The 23,362-nt window shown below is 32.2% G+C and overlaps 1 protein-coding gene across 1 annotated transcript; it reads left to right on the top strand.

The window, feature by feature from the left end:
* The first annotated feature begins 21,500 nt into the window (after positions 1–21,500).
* On the top strand, positions 21,501–22,731 carry LOC114725838 (adenylate isopentenyltransferase-like). The gene has a single exon (XM_028912411.1). The coding sequence runs from the start codon at positions 21,626–21,628 to the stop codon at positions 22,694–22,696; it is 1,071 nt and encodes a 356-aa protein (XP_028768244.1). The 5' UTR covers positions 21,501–21,625; the 3' UTR covers positions 22,697–22,731.
* Positions 22,732–23,362: the final 631 nt, after the last annotated feature.

Raw genomic sequence — 23,362 nt, forward strand, 5'->3', positions numbered from 1 at the left:
ACATACACACTTATACCGTCATTTTAGATGTCGATGATCCCTCCAAGTAATGGGATGAAAAATGTCTGGTACAAAAAAAAAATGGGATGAAAAATGTGTTCCCCACTAAATGTGATTTTATTCTTGAATGAGTGGAGTAGGTCGGTGCACGGACATGAATGAATGAATCACAGGGGAAAATTATTAAGCAATAAAGTATATAGGAGGTTGAGTCCAAAAAAAAAAAGTATATAGGAGGTTAATGATGTTAATAAAACGGAATTAAAAATTTAATTGAGGTGTTTGGTAAATTATAAAACTACCTTTAAAAAACACTTTTTTATAAATCGAAGTAAACCCTTCTACATATTTATTTCGTATACCGTAAAATCACTTTTAAAACTATAGTTTGACTTTCATCCAAATGTCTTTTAAAATAAAAAATATATAAATATCAAATTTAAAATTAAGAGTAAGTAAAATACTAATACATGTGAAAACAAGCATACATATAATCATAAGTACTAAAATCCAAGATATAAAATATCAGTAATCAACTCAATTAATAAGAAGTAAGCTCATAACATATAAAATCATAAATTTGAAACTCATTACTGATACAAAAATTTTATTAGTGATTTATAAATATATCTATAAACACGTTTTGAGATTTGAGGGGTGTATCAACGCTAATGAGTTTCTAAAACCCAGAGAACACATGGGGTCAAAAGCAAATCAAAAGACAAGAAGCGGATTCCAACAATAACGAGCATTTGCCAAACAATAGGTGTAGTGAATTGGATTTTCTCTCATTGCAACTACAAATGAGACAATTCCAAATATGAAACATGCACAACCGGAAGCCCCATGCAAATATTTCAAACCATAGTAACAATTAATATTTTGCTACTAAAATTAATTTCCCTGCACACTCAACCAACAAATAGCATTATGTTATCAGGGCCAAAAAAAAAAAAGTGTATATATATATATATGTGTGTATGTGTGTATATAACACCCTTTCGAGATCATAACAAACAGAATTTATAAATCACATGATTTCATTGTATTAATTTTTATTTTTTATTATCATTTGTTCCAAAAAATTTTATCCATTAAATAAAATCCATGGAAAAATAAAACCATTATGTTAGTTTGTAATGAGTTTCAATCGCCTTTGTCTATTTATCAGATCTTTGAAATTGAGTTCCAGGAGTTGAACGTGGAATTCTAGTTGTATATTTTTGACTAATTCAGTAACATTTTGCCCACGCTCTCTTTAGTCATATGGTCGGTTCACAATTGTCCAAACGAGGCCTAGGATTTGAGGTGAGCTCATCTTGATCAACATGTGATGTAAACTAATTAAACGATTATTTAATTAAAATTATGCATTTACTATATTTCAATTAAAAATATAAAAATTCTGTGTAAAGTAAAAAATTTACTTTCTGAGAATCTAAAAATTCTAAATTTTGCTATATGGAAATTAGAAAGTGCCTTTTAAAGACACATGTTTCACATCGTGGGCTTTTTAAGGTGCCGTGGAATTTTAAAGAGGAAACGCCCGAGAAAGTGGTCGCCACGCTTGCGTGTGCAAATTCCGGACGTTGGCCCTTCCAAACTTATTCAAGCGCCGTCCAGTAATTTGATTTTTTCCCCCCTTATAGATTGATAAGATGTTTTTCATTGTTTGATTCATAATTTAAAATTTTTTTATAAAAAATAAAAAAATATTAAGTTTGATATATAACAATAGAACTTTTTCTTTTTCTTTTTGCTATTCAACATGCTACTAATCAGAATAAAGATCTGAGATCTTTTGACAAATACAGTTACTGGATTTCAAATGATTCTTTTAAAAGAATATGTTTGGTCCCTTAAATTTATATTGAATTTCAGTTTAATCTCTTAAATTTATAAAATTTATTTTTAATTCCTTAATTTTAACAAAGACGCTAACTCAGGAAATTCAAATTGCAACTCTACAATTAAATACTGACTTATGAATCTTTGATTTAAAATTTGTAAATTGAAAAATATCAAGTATTTTTCAATCATGAAAAATATCAAATATTTTTCAATTTACAAATTTTAAAATAATGAGTAATATGTTAGCACTTAATTGTAAAGCTATTATTTAGATTCGATAAGTCAATGCTTTTCCTTAAAGAAGCTAAAATGAAACCTAATATAAATTTAACGGATGAAATGTACGTTTCAATCTTGTTTTTTTAATCATGAAATGCACAACAAGTGGGCTCATACAAACGATATTTAGGTCCAGTATTTTTGCAATACAAATGGTAGTGGCCTTTTATAAACAGTGATTTCACTAATCTCAGAATAGAGGCTCAATCTTTTATTTCTTGGGCTCGTTCTAAAGGCCGATTATGACCAGATCAACAAACCCAATTAATTGGGCCAATTTTATTTTTCCAAAAAGGCTTAAAGTGGCCCTTTTTGTCCCAAAAGCCTTCTAAAAACTTGCTTTGTTTCACATAGGGATAATTAATCTCCAGGTCCTTATAGTTTCATCTGATTTTTAATTAGATCCTTATAAAAAAAATTTTTTTATTAGATCTTTTTACTTTCGTGTGTTTTTAATTAGGTCCTTCTATTTTTTTTTCTTTTTATCAGGTCCTTATAGTTTCACTTATTTTTTAATTAGGTGTTTTGTAGTTTTTGAAAAATTATTTATTAACTTTATTCTTTAAATTAATTTCATTTTTAAATTAATAATTATAGAATTGGACAAAATAATTAATATAATCATTTAGTAATTAATAAATAATCAGAATAATAATTATAATTAAATATAAATTATTTATAATCATATTTTAATTTTAGATAAATTTATTTTTATAATTTGAATTTTATAATTATAAAAATTCGAATTGAAAATAAATAATATATTTGTTTAACTAAAAATTTAAAAAAATATTAACATAAGATTGTTACAATAATTTATTATTTTTAAAATGTTATTATTTGTAAAATAAAGAATAAAAACTACAAGGACCTAATTAAAAAAAAAGTAAAACAATAAGGACCTGATAAAAAGAAAAAAAAATTATAAGGACTTGATTAAAAATATATGAAAGTATAAGGATCTGATAAAAAAAAATTATAAGGACCTGATTAAAAATCAGTTGAAACTATAATGACTTATATATTAATTATCCCTTTTACATATGGGGCTCAAGCTTATGTAACATTTTTCGTTCTGAATTACGTAGCACCCATATTCAAAGTAATGAAAAGGGAAAACGGACATAAAGAAGCTGCAATTACAATATTCCAATTCAGATACTTAATTTGAGGTTTTGAAATTTAAAGAAAATGACAAAAATGCTCAATCTTGGTTTCATTAACAGGTTATGACAACACTTCCTCTAAGAATAACAATTCATGATTATGAAATAATAAACCTCAAGTTAGGATCAATAACATATTCTTTTTTTTCTAATATATAAGATGTAAATCAATTAAAGATGATAATACTCTATCTGAGAATAATAAATCATGATTTGAAACTAAAAACAAATTCTTGTAAAACTATAGCATCCAAAACCAATGATTTGAAACTATAAGGATTAAATGGATCAAATTGTTAACCCTAATCTACTTCATTCATATTTGGCATGATTAAAGCAATTAATACTTATATTTTAAAAAATTAATTGCTTTTTCATTCAAGAACTCATAGCCTAATCCAGTGAGAGCCTTTGATCCCCAGCACAGCTCAGATAAAGACTGTACGTCTGTACCTTTATTCGATCTGTAATTTTGTGTGTTTATTTATTATTATTAACTAAATTAGGAAAAAGCAACTTTAAAAAAAAAATGACACCACCATGCATTATTGTGCAAGTTTCTTCATAATTAGCTTCATTTATTAATTAGTTAACGATAATTATACATGAGTACACAGTCCGTACGTTCAATGATTAATTCGTCGCATTAGCCCTTAACTCACTTATAGTAATAACCTCTTCCTCTTCATGTGGGTACCAAACAAAAGGTGGGTTCCACGTCTCCGCAAGTGGACAATAAGATGGTCTTTAATTTATAGTTAATTAAGTAATAATTAATTCATTGAAATAAAAAAGAAGAGTCCAAATTAATTATGTTGAAATAAATTAGCAGCCGATGGTTTTGTACGTTTTGGGCTTTTTATTGACATGCACGGAGGAGTTAATAATGCAATCATCAGGACACATGGAGTATAATTATTAGCAAAGCAATAATTAAGAATTTGTTTCAATATACTATGCACTAATCAATATAATATAATTATCCTTTTTGAATGTTAAATGAGACCTGTATAGTTGGTGACGTTCTGTCGTAAAAGTAGCCTTAGCTAGCCATGAGATCACCGCCACACACACGCACACATATAGCTTTTTCTTGCTTATAATTTCAGCAATTATATATTTTGCTTAGCAATGCATGTCGGTGACTTCTCTCAAGATTTGCATATTTGATTTCTGGAGTTTTTATCGTATACTTATGATTGTGATTTTGTTAACAAGTTAAATCAATATCAATATAATTGTTATGAATATTATAACATGTAGATGTCCATCTCCTCTTCCTCTTCAACTTCATCAACTCCCATTACTTTCACTAGGCATTAATTTTCTACTACTTCATTACTTTTCTACTATGCCTTTAATCTTGTAACTCACCCCCCACTTATATTCATGTAGTTTATTGTCCACTATCTATCATTTAAGTATAAATATAACTTATGTGCAAAACTATACCTATAAATAAGGCATGTCATTGTATTGTGATCTCAGTGAAGCAAGTGAAGGAATATAATATCATTCTCTCATTTTCTTGTCCACATCTCTTCTCTAATCTACTTTTTTTGTTGGTTAATTTCATAACAATAATATATATTTCTAAAAATTATAAAAATGGTATTGTTGACAAGTCATAAAAAAGTGCAACTTATTAGTTTTCATAAATTTTCCAGTTTAGAGTTTATACAGTAATTAAATCACGTATAATCATATATAAAAGCTTTTTATTAAAAAAGATAACAATTGTGAAAAGGTATCACCAATATATTAACTTTATAAAGCAGTTTAACAAAATAAATAAATAAATAAAAAGATCAGATTATAATATAATGGTTTATAAAGCAGTTTAACATTTCTATACTCCGAAATGACATTATATAGGATATCATTTAATTTTGATCATTTTATCAAAAAAAAAAAAAAAGTCGGTCAGCAGAAGCAGAAAAGCACTGCGTCTTAACTCAAATTTTAAAACTTAACTTTACAGGTCTATCTACTTCATAATTCATCTATAATTAAGCCTAAATCTAGCCAATATCAAAACTCCCACACTTGGTTTATTCACTCTTTGGACATCTTAATAATCTCTCAAGTGTGAGTCCATATTATAAACTTCTCCATATTAAAGACGCCACAAATAAGCACTAAGCCCTTGCAATCAGAACCAATACGAACCCAATTTTTAGGTTTCAAATGATGTGGGGTGCACAAGTTCCTGAGCAAAACTAGGGTTATCTCCTTGTACCAAAAAGAAAAAAACTAGGGTTATCTCCTATTTGGACTTCAAATAATGTACTATTATGGACTTTCAAATGGTGTCATCACGTAAGTCTCAAGCAAAATATGGTTTGCTTGAAAGCGAGGAGCCCAAAAACAAAAGGAAATAGAACAAATGGGCCAGGAATAACAGAAAGACGCCACGTCTTGATTTAAAATTTTAAAACCTTTATTTTCATGTGGATAGCTTTTAACAATAGACTCCCCACTAATGCTTGGAGAAGTAAATGGTCTCCAACTTCTCAGATTTGTCAGGGTTGTGATTCTCGGGTAGAGGATGTGATGCACACTCTTAGAGATTGTCATTATGCAAAATGCTTGTGGAAGCAGCTGGTACATCCCAAGTTTCATTGTATTTTCTATGATGCTAATTTGGGGGATTGGTTTGCTCTTAATTTTAAAAGAGATTTAGGCAATGGAATTGCTGGCCATTGGAACCAAGTTTGGGGAGTAGCTATATGGAATCTTTGGAAGTGGAGAAATCAAAATGTGTTGGATGCTGATTTTATTAAACCACCAAATCCAGCTTCGGTAATTATGCAGAATTCGAGGAAATATATACAGGTACATGAAAATATTGGCTTGCAAAGTCAAACTTTGCCAAAGACCTTAGCTTGGTTTTGGGGTGGGTTAAATTAAATGTCAATGGAGCAATGTCATCTTCAAATAACAAAGCAAACAGGATGTGGTGGAGTAATCCGTGACAATACCGGGAATTGGATTGTTGGATTTACTTATTTTATTGGAGCTGGCAATGTCATGGAAGCTGAAGAACAGGCTATACTTAAGCGTCTTAACCTTGCTTGGGACTCAGGGTTCAAAAAAGTAATACTTGAATCTGATGCAAAAATCTTGTGAACATGCCGGAAAACAAAGTCAGCAACAAAGAAGCAAGTTTGGTCTTTTTTCAGTTTCAGAAACTTATGAGTTATTCATGGGAGCTAAAACTACAAGCTATCTCAAGAGAACAAAATCAGCTAGCTGATGCTCTAGCCAAGAAGGGACTTGCAAGATCTACTGTTTTGGATTCGTGCCCGACACATTTGTGGGCCTTGGTGATTAAAGAGTCTTTGGGATTCAATTCCCCCTCTGATTCAGTTTCTGTCTTTTGGAGTTTCACTCTCTCTTATAAACCAAAAATTTTAAAACCTTTAACTAATAAGAGTTAGTTTAGTTGATAAAGAGTCAACTCATAACCCATAAGGTTATGAGTTTGAATTCCACTATCGATATAAAAACTTTGTTGATAGATAATTTGTAGATACCTCTATAAGTACTCTCTGAGTATGGAAACATGTTTTGGCCTTGGTGAGCTCCTAAAACCCAACTCATCTAAATTTCTTGTAGGAGAAAAACCTTTATCAGGTTTATGAGTTTTTCTAATATACTACCTCCAATCCTTAATATAAGAGCTAGTTGACTAATTTGAGTAAATTAAAAAAATTTGTTAAGTCAGTTATTTGAAATAAATGAGTGTTGTCTTCCCAGAAATATCCTTGCTAGTTATGTGTATTAGCTAGAGCTACCATTTAATGAAATATTTAACATGTGCAACTATTACAAGAACTACTTAAGATAAATAAATAAATATGAAAAACAAAGTGGATTGGGGTCTTATATTTAGAATCACATTGAAGTCAAACTAGCTCTTAGATTAAGGACTGAAAGTAGTATTATTCATTTGTTACTCTCCTAAACTTATTTACAGATCATTTATACTATGTTTTACTCTAACCAAGAAAAACCTTAAATCTGGAAATTTGATTGATCATATAGAAAGATTTGTAGCCAGTTACAGATATTAGATGGGAAAAAAAAGAATTAAATCGTTAAATAAAACATGTTATATAAACATGTCAAAAGTCCTTGTCTATAATAAAGAATGAAGGGAAATATTCGACCTAATTTTGCCTGATGTGAAATTTTCCGCATGAACTCAAATCCGCTCCGTACTCATGCCTAGACATCATAACAAAAACTATCACTAAGGTATGAAAGCGGTGGGAATCCTCGCAATATGGGAGAGTATGAACTAATTTGAAAAAGTAGGAATGAGGTTTCCCACTATATACATATCACATATATACCATTCATTCTTGAGAAGAACCAACTCCACCACTCTAATGGACGAGAAATTAACAGAGACAGCTAGAAACGATAATAATGCATGCTTAATTAATCTCATCCATCGTCATTTGTTTTGCCACAAACTTTGTGCATGTCAAAGGTGGGACCATTGATATTACAGTTCCGGACTGGTGATCAGCATAAAAAATCTGTCAAACTCGTGGGGAGAGATAAAGTTTTGTGCTAATGATTAAGGAGAGAAAAATGAAGCCAGCTTTGGTTCAATCATGTAGAAAGGTGGCAATATAGTCAATTCGCCCAGTTACATCACAAGAAAATATGAATGTAACTTTCATTTCGATCTTCATTAGTTAGCTTTAATTTCTCTATTATTTGTATGTACCTTTTTATTCTTTTCATCTAGAGAGGAAGAAGGGATGGTTTTGTCGGTTCATACAAACAACAGCCTGATTGCTCAATTCGGTATGCGTCCATCAACACCCATATTTCTTCATGATTTCATTATTTGAACTCATTCCTCATAATAATTATTTTGCTGACACATATGTGTAATTCTGACAAAGCGTGCTCTATTTAATTTGCTCGCTACAATTTTGGAACTGTGTTTTATTTTCAATTTCATGGTACAATTAATGTTAGGCAGAAGCTATACACCATTTGTACATTGAGGTAAGCAATTATCTAAGACTTGAACAGACTTAAAAAGTTAATTACTTGTTTGTGTATCTTTTCAAAGCGTTTTAGACAAGCAAACATGTACAAAGCGAAAAAAAAAAAACAACTATTCTTTCAATACAATCATATAAATAATAAGGTTAGATAACTAATTTCTGATATTTAAGAAAATTAGTTAAATGTTGATTTTTTAAAAATATCTTTCAGCCATTTGCATTGAATACCACTTACTTTGATTCTTAAAACAAATCTTTTAATATGTACCATCAATAGGGAGGATCTATGAAAAGAATTATAAATTTGAAAAACACAGTAAATTAAAGTTTTATATTCGGAACTAAAATAAATTGTGTCACTAACTATTACATTTGCGACTGGGTATTTTTCCTTACAAACGACAAGATGGTAGAAATCATGGAAAATGAATAACCACATTGGAAGTTAGAACTCAAATTCAAATTTTATAGTAAGACACGCATGATCAGATCATGTAAAGTCAACCTAACTATAAACAACTGATTCTAAATGCACACAACCATAGAATTTTCTGCCTCTTATTTTCACTCTTTGATTCTGCATTTTTAATAAAGAGAATCTCATAATTTTGAAGGGCCTCTTCAAGTTAAATCCAGAAGCAAATCTATATATACGAACCTTGCATTAAACAATAAACAATACTCCTCCGGTCCTAATTATAAGACCCAATTGACTTATTTGAGGAGATTAAGGAAGTAAGTTAAGTTGGTTATTTATAATAAATAAGTGTTGTCATTCTTAAAATATCCTTGCTAATTAAATATATTAGCTAAAACTATCATTATTAGAAGGATTATCTTGGAAAAAAATGCATAAATATAAGAGACAAAATGGATTGGGTCTTATAATTAGGACCAAATAAAAAGTCAAATTGGGTCTTATAATAAGGACCGGAGGAGTAATATAATAATAAGAAGTAAATCTCTTATTCTAAAGATAATATGACATTCACATTCATGTTTTAGAACTTGCTTAATTATCCTTTCATCTTAACTACTCCATTTTCAAAACACTCTATTCTAACAACTAATTAATTTGTCAGTGTGAAATGACAATGACGGCAGCCATTAATCATTGCATACTCATGCATTGCATTCAAATTTGGACACGCTAATTAATCAGGATCATGATGAATGCAGCCCCACTCATGAATCACATTCCATCACAAGTCTAAGGGGAAGAATATAGTATGTCACTGTCATTGAGATTTCTAGTTAATTAGATTGGCCTAAGTGTTAATCATATATAATTAATTAATTAATTATGGTCAACATATTTAACTGAATGCGCCGGTGCGCCACGTCAACGCCATTATCTTAAGTACGTTGTTATTTTAATTGTCCTCTGAAAGAAATTGGTCGGCTTCCTCACTTTTCAAACGATACGACATCAAGATCCAAAAAAAAAAAAACAAAGCCATTATTTTAATACCAATATAATGAGGTAAATTAAATCCTTTTATGAAACTTAACAAAAGCATGCTACACCTAATTTTTCGACTTTGTTGTATTATACTACCTCCAGTTCTAATTATAAGACCTCGTTATAATTAAAACGGGAGGTACTATATAGAGAAGTTTGATTCTTAATTCTTAGGCTCAATAGTATGCTCAAAAACATGCAGACGCGAACTTCAAGTACTTCTAGTCATATAAAGCTCAATCGCTAAAACTTGCTTCTTCGAGAGCATAGAGTGTGTGTGTGTGTTCCATTTTAAGAGAAGTTTGATTCTTAATTCTTAGGATCAATAGTGTGCGCGCGTGTGCGCGTCTTGTGCGGGCGCGCGTCTGCATAAACATTCTACAACCCCTATCATGATTGAATAAAATCATACATATATGATATGTCTGATTCAAGGTTATTTAGCAAAGTAAAGAAACTAAACGATATGCAGTCATTGTTATTGAATCATAAGGTCCTATCTATAATTCATATATAAGCCAAAAAATACTTTAAAATACATATATCATTAACGTTTTAGATAAGAACTTGATAGGACGTATTAGTCATAAAAATAAATCCATTTTTGAATTGCTGAATTTTTTTTCAAGAGAAGAAAAAATTATATATATTATAATATTAGAGAGGGTTAATGTGTAAATTTGACTCAAAAGTTTTTACTCACGAGTGTCAAGCATCCAGAAGTTTTTTATGTTCAATTATGCATATAAAACTTCAAACTGTTAGCGGCTGTCCTTTCTAATAAAAAATTGATTCAAAGGTAGATTTATTTCCTTGGTGTAATTATACAGAAAATAAAGTAGGAACACAAGTCGTGGTGCGCATGGTTTTAGCCAAAAAGGAGGAAGAAACTAATTTAAGATCAGTTCAAAACTTTTCAAAGGCGGCAATCTAAACAATTTCTTCCTCGTTATTATTTAACGACAGTATCATTTTTTAACTCTTGATGATCTCCCAAATCTAGAGTGGGCCTAGGCATTGATTCTTTCTAATGAATAGCACATACTATAAAATAATCAAGTGTGTGTGGAAGCCTAAGATTAGCACAGATCGTCCAAAAAGTTCTATCTTCCATATATCCATGAAGAATTTATAATGATATGCTATATATGCCTTATATAGAAAGCAACCCCAGTTCTCTCCTCGATTAATTAGCAGATCAAATCAGTTTCTGATAAAATAAAGTTTCATCTAAGCATGCTGTCTACTGATGATGATGAGCTACCTTGACCACACCTTGGAACAATAATATATAGCCGTATGTAAAGAATACACACTTGCTATGCCAATATATATATACTACCTCCAATCCAGCTAGTTGATTAATTTAAGTAGATTAAGAAAACTAGTTAAGTTAGTTATTTGTAATAAATATATGTTATTTTTTCTAAAATATCCTTACTAATTAAATATATTAGCTAGAAGCCTAGAATTACCATGAGAACTATCTTAAAAAATAATAAATAAATATAAGAGAAAAGTATATTAAGATCTTATATTTAGGACTAAAATAAATATTAAATAAATTCTTGTACTAAGAACAGGAGGTAATATATATACATTAGAGAGAAAGTTGGAGGGGTTAGTTTTGTGTATGCCTTGATGGATAAAGCTGCTAAGTATGAAATGGAGACTATCGAAGCTGATTTGAAATGATCAATTCAAAGATAAAGATCGCACACCCAAATTGAATTTTCAATGCACCTTTCAAACGGATAGCATTTCAGCTGCTAGCTAAGCCCTCCTGTTTTTTTCTCCCTCAAAGTGGAATAATCATATAACAATTATTACTCACTGTTTTTCAATTAGGGAATCCTATATGCATGCACGTGTATCGATAAAATCTATTAATGATGAATTATACTGCTAGCTTTTCATTTATATGAATATTCACTAGGATTACTTTGATTTCAGAATCCCATTTCAATAATATCATTTTTCGTGGGGAAACATACATAAATATAAAGATATGAATCTTTTTTTTTTTGCCATCATATAAATATACAAAAATTAAACATATAGAAGAAGTAGAATTAAGAGAGATCGGTGATAGAAATTGAATACACGTTTTAAAGGGCCCTTGATAAGCATGATGAAGTTCATCAATTATACTATTCTGCACCTTTTGCACGCACTTCCACTACAAAAAAACAGACTTTAGGCGACGACTTTCAGCGGCGACAAAAAAAGTCGCCGCTGAAGGTCCACTTTCAGCGGCGACACCAAAAAGTCACCGCTGAAACTAAGACTTTTAGCGGCGACGAAAATGTCGCCGCTGAAAGTGGACCTTCAGCGGCGACTTTTTTTGTCGCCGCTGAAAGTTCGTCATTGAAACCAAGACTTTCAGCGGCGACAAAAGTGTCGCCGCCGAAAGTGGACTTTCAGCAGCGACTTTTTTAGTCGCCGCTGAAAGTTCGCCATTGAAACCAAGACTTTCTGCGGCGACAAAAGTGTCGCTGCCGAAAGTGGATCTTCAGTGGTGACTTTTTTTGTCGCCGCCAAACCAAGACTTTCTGTGGCGACAAAAGTGTCGCTGCCGAAAGTGGATCTTCAGCGGCGACTTTTTTTGTCGCCGCCGAAAGTGGACTTTCAGCGGTGACTTTTTTTGTCGTCGTTGAAAGTATAATATAATAATATATATTTTATTTTACAATATTAATAAACAAATTCAATCTGGCTCAGCGGCAAGAAGGTTGGACACGAAAGGAGGCGGTCACGAGTTCGAACCTGGAAGAAGACACATTTAAGGTGAAAATATTTAGACGATGACGTGGCGAGGAGGAGTGATGTGGCAATGACGTGGAGGTGGCTAGTGATGATGTGGCGGTCGGCGGTGATGACGTGGCCGCCGATGGCGATGGCGTGGAGGTCGACGGCGATGACGTGGCGGTCGGAGACGATGACGTGGCACCGGCGGTGATGACGTGGCATTGGTAAAGCTAATTCTTCTTAGGCATTACTTTCAGCGGCGACAAAAAAGTCGCCGCAGAAAACACCGCTGAAAAGTTTTTCAGCGGCGACAAGAGTGTCGTCGCCGAAAGTGTTTTCTGCGGCGACTTTTTGGTCGCCGCTGAAAGACTTTTCAGCGGCGACATGAAAGTGTTTTCAAAAAGTCGCCGTTGAAAGTATCTTTTAGCAGCGACCTTTTTAGTCACCACTGAAAGTTTTTAGCCACGGCTGCTATGGCAACGACTTTTCAGCGGCGACAAACTTTCGGCAAAGTCAATTTTTTGGTAGTGTTCTAAATGTCTTTCCTTTTGACACTGGTTTTTCTTCGTGAATGGCATAACCAAGCATACAAGTATACAAATGTTACTCCTCCTGTCCTAAATATAAAACTTATTTTATAGTATAAATTACAATACAAAATGGATCATATATTTAGGAAGTGTTTGGATAAAACTAAATCATGGTTTGGAGAATAGCTTCTAAAGAATAGATTCTTAGGAGAATAGATTTTGTAAAAAAAACGATTCTGATAAAGCGAGAATATTTGGATAGTTGTTATCAGAAAAACTTTTTATATGTACAAATTACTAAAAAAAAGTATAAGTTAATATGATAATTATATAAAAGATAGATTTTATAATAAAAAAGTTTATTCTCTTGATATGTGAATAAACTTTTACTGAGCCAAAGTTATTTACTTTTTTTTTTACGAAATTATTATTGCGTAATTAAAAAAAAAGGATAGACCAATTTGTCAATGTAATGGACTTTGAGCTCCAAACGAATAAAATATAATTATCTTTCCTTTTGCATAATTTCTTATTATATATATATAGATTGCCAACGTTATTTTATATAATTTAACAATATATAATAGCTCATGTACTGGCCCAAAAAAATAATGGCTCTTTTTTTTTTTAGGATATGGTATTTTTTTTCCCAAAATAATGATTAAGCGTTATGAGATTAGAATTGTCAATAAAGGCCGACCTAGCCCTAAAAGGCTAGCTTTTGAAAGGTTAAGGCCTAAAAAGACTAGTCTTTTAAAGCCTACATACCTTAAAATTATATGATAATTAAAATCTGGTCCTTGGACATGCAGGTTTAGGGCTTAAAAGGGTTAACTCTTTTATGTTAATTTTTAAAATAAAAAAATAAAACAACAAAACTTCTAAGATTTTTTATTCAAATTATAAATATTAGTAAAATAAACTAATGGTGTGTAAAAAACATTAAATACCAATAAATTATTGTCCAAAATAAAAATCTAACGAAACGGGAAAAACAGAAAGATAAAAAACTCGCAACTAAAGATTAACAATATCAACATGATTATTATCTTTATCTTCATCTTCATTAGTGTCATAAGATCAGCAATATTTGATTGTTCTTTATTATAAGTGAGCTCTTCTTTAGTGGTAAAAATATTAAGGTTTTTGTCTTTGTCTCCCTCATCTAAAATAAAACTATGTAGTAGTTATGAGTATAAATAAGAGTTTGAACATTTGTTCGAATAAGAAAATTTTTACACTTTGTTAAGACATGTGAACTAATAGTAAAAAAAAAATTTACTAGCTATTGTAGTGATTAGAGTGCTAAGAATATCAGCTGTCATTCTTGAAACAATTGAAAATTGATTTTAATTGTTCTTCCACTAGTCTAAGACATCTAATTCTTTTCAATTATCTGGTTTGAGTATTGATTCTTCTAAATATTTTTCTAATTCAAACTTCTTCATAAAAAGTTAATCCATAACCCTATAAATATATTGATAATAATAAAAAATAGGAGGGTTTAAAAGGGCTGACCCTTGACCCTAACGGGCTAACATTTTTCTTTCTAAGCCCTATAAAGCTAGTCTTTTAAACCTATTTTTTTTTTTGAACTACCTGAAGTACAAGCCCAGTCCTTTACTTAAAAAAGCTGGCTTGGTAGGTTTGGCCTGTGTTTGACAGCTCTGTGTGAGATTGAAATCATAATTAACTAACTATAATAATGACGATTAATTCAATAATAAAAAAAATGTACGAGACCCTTCAAGGCTTGTTGGGCGAGGACATAACCATAAGCGCCTCAAAGATGTCAAGTCCATGGAATTGATTTTGCTACTTTGTTGAAAGGGAAAATCCCCCAATTTTTTTTTTAATTTTAAAATTTTAAATCAAGAATTATTACAAAAATATGTTGTTATTTATTTTTGGAATATGTTCATTTTTTTTACAAATGTAATAATCAATATTGATTTAAAATTTTGAAATTCAACAATTATTTTTTTAAGGATTTTTTCTTGTTAAAATTCGACACCTTTGACTGGTGTACTCATGAGTAAGGGATTTTCTCTTACACGCACCTTAAAAAAGAAATAAAATTACAAAAGAAGAAGAAGGAGAAAAGTAAATAAAATTACATATTTAATATGTACAGTAAGTGATGGTTAATATCAACATAGTGATTTTTATTGCCAGATTATCACTATATTAATATATAAAATCTAAATTTCATAACAAATGAAACCATCGGGAATTTATTCTCAAACTCCCAATAATATATGGGAATCTCCGTAGCCTTTTTAAAACAAAATTAAAATTATATGTAGAACAAGGAATCGAACTATTCTAATAAGACTTTTATGAGCTCATCCATTAGACTAGTAAGATTCATGCTTACATAATTTGATTTATCTTGCAAGAAATTCTGGTAAGTTTAAGTTGTTTAATTTATCGTGTACGTATTACCAACAAAATTGGTAAAATTGGTCCAAGAATCAACTTTGATGAAGTTTGAGCTTAATTAAGTCTTTTAATTTATGGTGTAGAAGAGGACTAGCTAGATTTCATCTTGAGTTGATGAAATCTTTCTTTTAAAATCATCTTGCATAAGTAATACGATGACTTATTGGCAAAAACATTATTTAAGTTGTTATAAAATACTCCTATAATTTATTTATAAAACGTCAAAAAAAGTTTGTATGAAATTTTAATTGTTTAAATAGAAATAGAATCAATTCAGATTGAGCCATATATAAGACTCAACTATGTTAGATGTGTTATCTTTGTTGGACAAATCTTTTAAAGAAAATAAATATATATCTAACCAAATATTTTATAATAATAGCATAATACTCATTTCATTATTTAGCCATTTTTCAGGGGGGAAATCATCTCTTTTCTTGTGGCGGAATAAAAAACTATTATACTTTCTTTCTCATATCCCTGATTCTATACCAAACATCTAGGATGCGTTTAGCTAGAGGGAAGGGAAAATAAGCCCCTTCCCTCATTTGGTTAGAAATTTTGGAAGGGAGGGAAATTAAAACCTTCACTTCCCTCCCCTCTCTCCCTTATCCCTATTTTGACTTCTCTCAAATTGGGATTTTTTAGAGAAGAGCTGAAATATTAGACCATTTTGCCCTCATATTTTTGTGATATTTCATTAATGCATATAAAATATATTATTATAAGATTTATTTTAAATAAAAATATATTATCATAAGAAAAAAATATATATATTATTACAATTAAAAATATATTATAATAAAAATTAATTTAAAATAAAAATATTATTGCAATGAAAAATTATATTATTACAAAATGAATTAATTATTACAAATATATTATGTTATTAATTAAAATATATTTTAAAGTTGGGAAGAAAATAATAATAAAAAAGAACAAAAATTCTATTTTTTGGGCATATAAAATTTATTAATTTGATTATTTAAAATTATACTATTATATTTATTAAAATAAAAAATTACTGTAATAAATTTTAAATACACATATTAATATGATAAGATTGACTATTCATTGAATTATATAACTTGAAATAAGATGTAAATTAATTTATATAATATATAAATAAAAATATAACTAATATATAAAGGTAAAATAGTAAATTGATTATTACTATCACTCTCCTCCTTCTCTTGAACCAAACAAAGGATGATTAAATATACCTCCCTCTTTTTCTTTTTAATCAAACCAAATAAGATAAGGTTAAAACCTTCCTCACTCTTCCCTCCTCCCCTACCCTTCCTTCAAACAACAGGCCCGTAAAATCTAAACATTTTTGTTCTTGTTACACCCCTTAAGTGTATACATAATATAAAGATTTTAACAAATTGCATGATTTTTAAAGTGGTAAATAACACAATTTATTTTTTAAAATTTTGTGCGATACACAAATGTCAAATTTAACAATAGTTATGATTTCACATTTTGCATATGTCATATTTAAGATATATCCTGATTGAGAAATCAAGCTAAAATTGCATCCCCGGCCCAGAGTCAATAAAATTGACTAAATATAAAATAATAATAGTTGTCTCGATTAGGTCATGATGTTAAATTTGTTTGACTCTTTTAATTTTAGTATTATACGCGCTGTACAAGTATTCCAAGTTTGATATTATAAATTAACCCTTTAATTTGCAATTAGCGAGCATGTGACCAACTAGTAAGGTTGATGCTCTTAATTGAGGTATTTCCTTTGTGTTGACCAAAAAAATTGCACTGATTATTCTGAATCATTTTTTAAAAAAATTCAAAAAAAATCAAATCAAAATAAAATATAATAAATAATTCATCATTAATACTAACGATTATTATATGTACAATGCTCATAGTAAATTAGTAGTTGCAGTGCGCTTTACTTCAAGTGTTGGATAATCTGTATCGTTTTATTATTCTTTTTTGTTGTACATAGAAAGATTAAAATTTATTTTCGTCTGTTGGTTGGATAGAAAATTAATTCGTAATGTCTTCCACTGAATGTAGTTTTAATTTGTTTTATTTTTACTTGATTAACAAAAGCATTCATCATAAAATAATAAACAACCAATATACTGAATAAAATAAAAATGTTTATAAATAGGACTATTTATTAACATTTATTTAGAAATTTATTTTGCTTATATCTTAGAAGCAGCTTTCCTCCTCTGTCCTTGCCATCCATTTCTTCTCCTCTACCCAAAACTATACCGTTTTGGGTGTTAAAATTCAAGGCTCTCCTTTTTTTTCCCCCCAAATCAATCCAGTATTTTAAAATAATTTTAGTGCGCCCGATATTTAAAAATATTTTTTAGTAGTAGCCAGTGTTTAGCCAACTGTACTCTAAACTATTTTTCTATTAACACTCAGTATCCTAAAAATGGAGGCTGACCACTTTTTTTTTTTTTTTTTGGAAACCAATATCTATTACTCTGAAACCTAAAATAATTATTAGTGCATTTAACACTTTAAAATATCGTTACAGTAGCACCCAATATCTTGCAAGTTGGACATACAGTATTTTTTTAAATAGCACATGGTGTTCTAAACTAATTTTAGAATATTGGGTGTTATTATAAGAAAATAATACAGAGTACTAAATGCATTGAAAATTAGTTTAGGATATTGGTTACTACTGAAATTGGTTACTACTGAAGAATAGTTCAGAATGAAGCTTGCTAAGTACTGAGTACTACTGAATAATATTTTTAAATATCAGGTGCACTAAAAATTATTTTAAGATACTGAATACTACTAAAAGATGTTTCAAAGTAAAAGATGTTGATTTGCCAAAAAAAAGAAGAAAAAAAAGTGGAGAGCCTCGAGTTTTAACACCCAAAACGGCACAGTTTTGGGTAGAGGAGGAAAGCCGCTGCCCTTTTTATCTCGGATGATTTTCTGATATAGATGGGCAGTACCAAACCGGATGCCATAAATGAAATCGAACCCTCAGTTTTTTTTTAATAGAAAATTTTCATACTCTTATCCTATATTTGGTGCGAGGGGATTGGAGGGGAGAGAAGGAGGGAAAAAGTTGTAATGTATTCAACGTAAAAAATTAAAGAAATGGTGTTATAAAATGTTAATGAAAATAAAATATAAGGTAATTAAAAGAATAGAAAAAATTAATTACAGGCTTTTAACCTCATTTTAAAAATTTTTTAAAACAAGCTCATTAAAATTATTTGTCACTTTCCTTTCCCCAATACCAAAAAGACCCTCAGGGTCATGGACATTTTAAATGATATCTGTTTGTCATGAATTTAGCACCGCTAATAAGTTTGGCAATTTTAGTTTATAAAATGTCTAGTTAACAACAATAAAAAAAAAAAGGAAGAAGAGAAAATAATATTCCATTGTTAACGGCAAAATTAGTTAGTTAAATGGTAAAAAGAACTGCGGATGGGGAATAATGGCGTCCTTGAGGCCACCGGAAACAAGGAGGCCAAAAAATCAGGTGTGGGTGGGAGGACGTAACAAACAATTTGAATCCAAAGAAAGAGAGTCGTAGAAAATTAAAAAGAACAACCGAGAAAATCATCAACTCGCCTCCACGTTTATTACATTCTTCTTCTTCGCCTCCATTTATCCCGTGACCATTTTCTCATTTTCATTTCTTATCAATTAAACATTGCCTCCCATACTTAATATAATACTAACTGGTTGACTAATTTAGATAAATTATAAAATTTATTAAGTTAATTATTTGTAATAAATATGAGTTGAATTTTTTACAATACTCTTATGCCTCGTTTGGTATGATGGAAGAGTTTTTGATGGAAGTGGAAGTGGAAATAGAAGTGGAAGTGGAGGTGGAAATAGAAGTGGAAGTGAATTCTAAAGTATGTTTGGTATGCCAATGGAAGTGAGATATAATTTTTGATAAAAATGTCCACTTATAATGTGAAAAGACCTATATGCCCTTGACTTGAAAAAAAAAAACCTCCCCAGAGTCCAATTTCTAAGTCGCGCCGTCAACCACTAGCCGCCGCAGCAATCTACCACAGCCACCGACCACCAAAAACACAACCATTGTCCTCCATTTTTAACAACTATCAGCCATCAATAATCAATAGGAATTCAAACAAAAAAAAAAGATTCAGAAGCAGAGGTATCCTCATCAAATAAGAGGAGAAAAGGAAGACGATGAGGACGGAGAGTTTCGGATAAATCGCAATCTCTTCCTCATGGCTTCATCGTCGCGAATCTGCGCAACCTCTCCCTCATGAGGACCACAGCAAAAGATGGTTGCACGAGTCTCCCTCATGGCTTCGAATCTGAGAAATCTGAAGCCGGCATCGTCGTCGTAAGGGAAACGGTGGGAGACAAGGACGATGGCAGAAAATGATTACGGCTCCAATACTTCATAGATCTGAAGAAGTCACCTCCTACTATATGATGAATCTGCTGCCTCCTAATCTCAGATGAAGCCGTCGTTGCCTTTAGATCTGAAGTCGAAGGTGTCTTCACCGGTGCTTCTTCGCCATTATCAATGCTTCTCATGGAGGCTTGCCATCGCTGGAGGTTGCTGAAGGGGGAGGTTGTCAAATGGCTTAGGAAGAAAGGAGGGTTATAATGTTAAGGGCAAGCTTGTCAATAAGTTATAAAATTGAGGATAAAATGGTCTGAAAAAATTCACTTCCATGGAACTGATCCGGTTCCATGGGTCATAGGGTGGAAGTCAGTTCCACCATTTTTGGTGGAAGTGACTTCCCGGAGAATTGAGTTCCAGTGCACCAAACAAACAAAAAGATTGATTCCACTTCCACTTCCACTTCTCTCCTTCCAGTTCCTTGCTACCAAACGGGACATTACTAATCATGTATATTAGCTAAAATTACTAATTGATGGAATATTTAACATGTGTAACTACTATAAGGGTTAGTTTAGAAAAATGAAAAAATATAACAAACAAAATAGATTAAGGTTTTATATTTAGAATCAATTTAAAAATCAAATTAACCCTTATATTATGCACGTAGCAAAATAGATCTCGGATCCCTATGCAATATATACCACATGTATACTTGCAAATAAATACAGAACATAAATGCGCTTTTTTTTTGTTTAAATAATTCAAATTCAAATCATATGAGATCTTATATATACATAGAACTGGTAATATAGGTTGAACTTATGTCAAAAATAACGGGTGAGGGTTGACTAAAAGTCAACCCGCCAATAAATGAATCTTTCCAACCCATACCGTCATGCTCGCAACCCGCCGCAGGTTAGCCCGCCAACCCACGGGCTAACGCGCATATTTTTTTTATTTTTAAAATTTTTAAAAAATTTTATAATTGTATTATTATATATAATATTATATCTAAAAAATTAAAAAAAATACCTATATAATTTATTTGATACTTCTAATCAAATATTTCAAGAAAAAAAATAAAAATCCCATTATATTTTTTAAAATATTAAATAAGAAAAAATATTAAAAGATAAAAACTTTTTTAAAAAAAGGGTAAATACTTGTTGGTAGGTTGGCGAGCCAACCTATCTTAGAGGGTTAGAGTTGGTTAAAAGCCAATCCGCTTTTAAACAATACTTTTTAACCCGACCTATATGGGTTGGACCGTCACCGGCCAAGCCGGACGTATTACCACCACCATATATACATATGCCGGACGTATTACCACCCCCATATATACATATGGCATCACCATTCCAGTCTAATTCATCTGCTCTGCGAGAAACACAGGGAGAGAGGCAGATCAGCGCAGAATATGTAAGAGATAGACCAATTAGGAAGCTTGGAGAAAGGATCGAAGAGAGACAGATCGAGAGAAAGACAGCCATTTTTGCTTTGGGCGGGCTTCTTCTGCAATTTGGTATTAATTTTGGGAATGCCACGCCATTTCCAGCAGCACACAGCTTTCTCTCACGGCTCTCACCTCAACTTCTGACGCCACAAAACCTCACCCTTGCCACTCTCCCGCACTCTCACTATCTCTCCTTCTCTCTCCCCCTCTGCTACACCCACACCAACAGTCCAACAGACCAACACACACCCTTTCGTCTCCTATTCCATATCTCTCTCTCGCCCCAACCTCACATCCAACATCCTTCTTCCTTATGACATTTCCTTTTTTCTCTGCTCACTGTTCCCACCATTGCTCCTCCTTTCGATTTCACCGTTCACCCATTACTCTGTTTTCTTCTTCCTCTATCAGAAGAAACCGCTGGCTCCGCATGGATGCTGGCCCCATCTTCAGCCGCAACCGCTGGAAAGAGAAGGTGATTGTCATAATGGGTGCCACCGGAGCCGGGAAATCCAGCCTCTCCATCGACCTCGCAACCCGTTTCCCCTTCTCCGAGATCATTAACTCGGATAAAATGCAAGTTTACACAGGCCTCGACATCACCACCAACAAGATCCCCATTGAGGAGCGCAAAGGCGTCCCTCATCATCTCCTCGGCGATGTCGACCCACAAAACGGAGAGTTCACGCCTTTAGATTTTCGCTTGCGCGCCGGCTCTGTCATCTCCGACATTACTTCCAGGAGGAAGATTCCCATCGTTGTTGGTGGGTCTAACTCGTTCGTTCACGCTCTGCTCGCGGACCGATTCGACCCCGAGATAAATGTATTCGATGGGTCGTCATCGTCGTCGAGTTTGATCTCATCGGAGTTGAGATACGATTGCTGCTTCTTGTGGGTGGACGTGTCATTTCCTCTGTTGTCAGATTACTTGATGAAGCGAGTCGACGACATGCTCGACATGGGAATGGTGGAAGAGTTAGCCGAGTTTTTCAACCCGGACGCCGACGATTTAGAGGATGACTCGGAGAATCGAACCGGATTGAGAAAGGCCATCGGTGTGCAGGAGTTCGATCCGTATTTCAAAAGATACCCCCCACCGGCAGGGCTGAGCGCGGAGTGTACATGCGAAGAGGATCGGGTACGGAAGGGGGCATACGAAGACGCCGTAAGAGCGATAAAGGACAACACGGGTCGGCTTGTGAAAAAACAGATAGAGAAAATCTTACGGCTAAGAGGGTCAGGGTGGGACCTACGGAGAGTGGACGCGACGGAGGTGTTCAGGGCGAAGTTGGGAAAGAGCAGCGGCGGAAGGTGGTCTGAAATTTGGGAGAGGGAGGTGCTGGAGCCAAGCGTGAAGATTGTGAGTAGCTTCTTGCGGGAGTAGGTCTTCCAGCCAAATCCAGCTACCGTCCAACTTAACATTTTTATTTTCTATTTCTTTTTTTTTCTCTCTCTATAATTTGGGAAACAAAACATTGGCAATTTGGAGGAACCAAAAGGAAGAAATTTGGATGGGGAAGTTCCAAATTTTGGTTCACAAGGCTGCCTCTGGGAAATGTCAATGGATGATCAATTTTGGAGTTTTTGGTCTTTTGGATTGGAATGCTGAAGAAAGCATTTTTATTTTATTTTTAAAATTAAAATGAAAAGAAAGACAGAAATGCACCCAATGTTAAGACACTGGAGTGCAATATTATATAGGGGAAATCACAAATAAAGACCCTCGAATTAGCAAAATCACTCTATGGTCACCTGAATATGCTAAATTATTATGAGGGATCCGGTGTCAAATTGTAATTATGAAATTATGACTAAATTACCAAAATACCCCTCTTTAATTTTTTTTTTTAAAAGAAAGCCACTGCCTCATCGGAATCCGGCCACCGGCGTTGGAGCTCCGGCGGCCGCTTCCGGCCACTGTCGGCGGTCCGGCGCCGGCGGCCGCTTCCGGCGGTCTTCCTTTGTTTTTTTTTTTGAAACTGTTTTTTTTTTTTAAATTGGGGGGAAGTGAGGTTAGGGGGATTTGATCCCCCAACCTAATGCTTCCCAA

This window comes from Neltuma alba, unplaced genomic scaffold, assembly GCF_004799145.2.
Source record: "Neltuma alba isolate B1F8T4 unplaced genomic scaffold, ASM479914v2 tig00012284_pilon, whole genome shotgun sequence".
Lineage (NCBI taxonomy): Eukaryota > Viridiplantae > Streptophyta > Magnoliopsida > Fabales > Fabaceae > Neltuma > Neltuma alba.

Excerpts from the sequence above, each read along its gene's own strand:
- LOC114725838 (XM_028912411.1), top strand. The coding sequence starts at position 21,626 with ATGACATTTCCTTTTTTCTCTGCTCACTGTTCCCACCATTGCTCCTCC.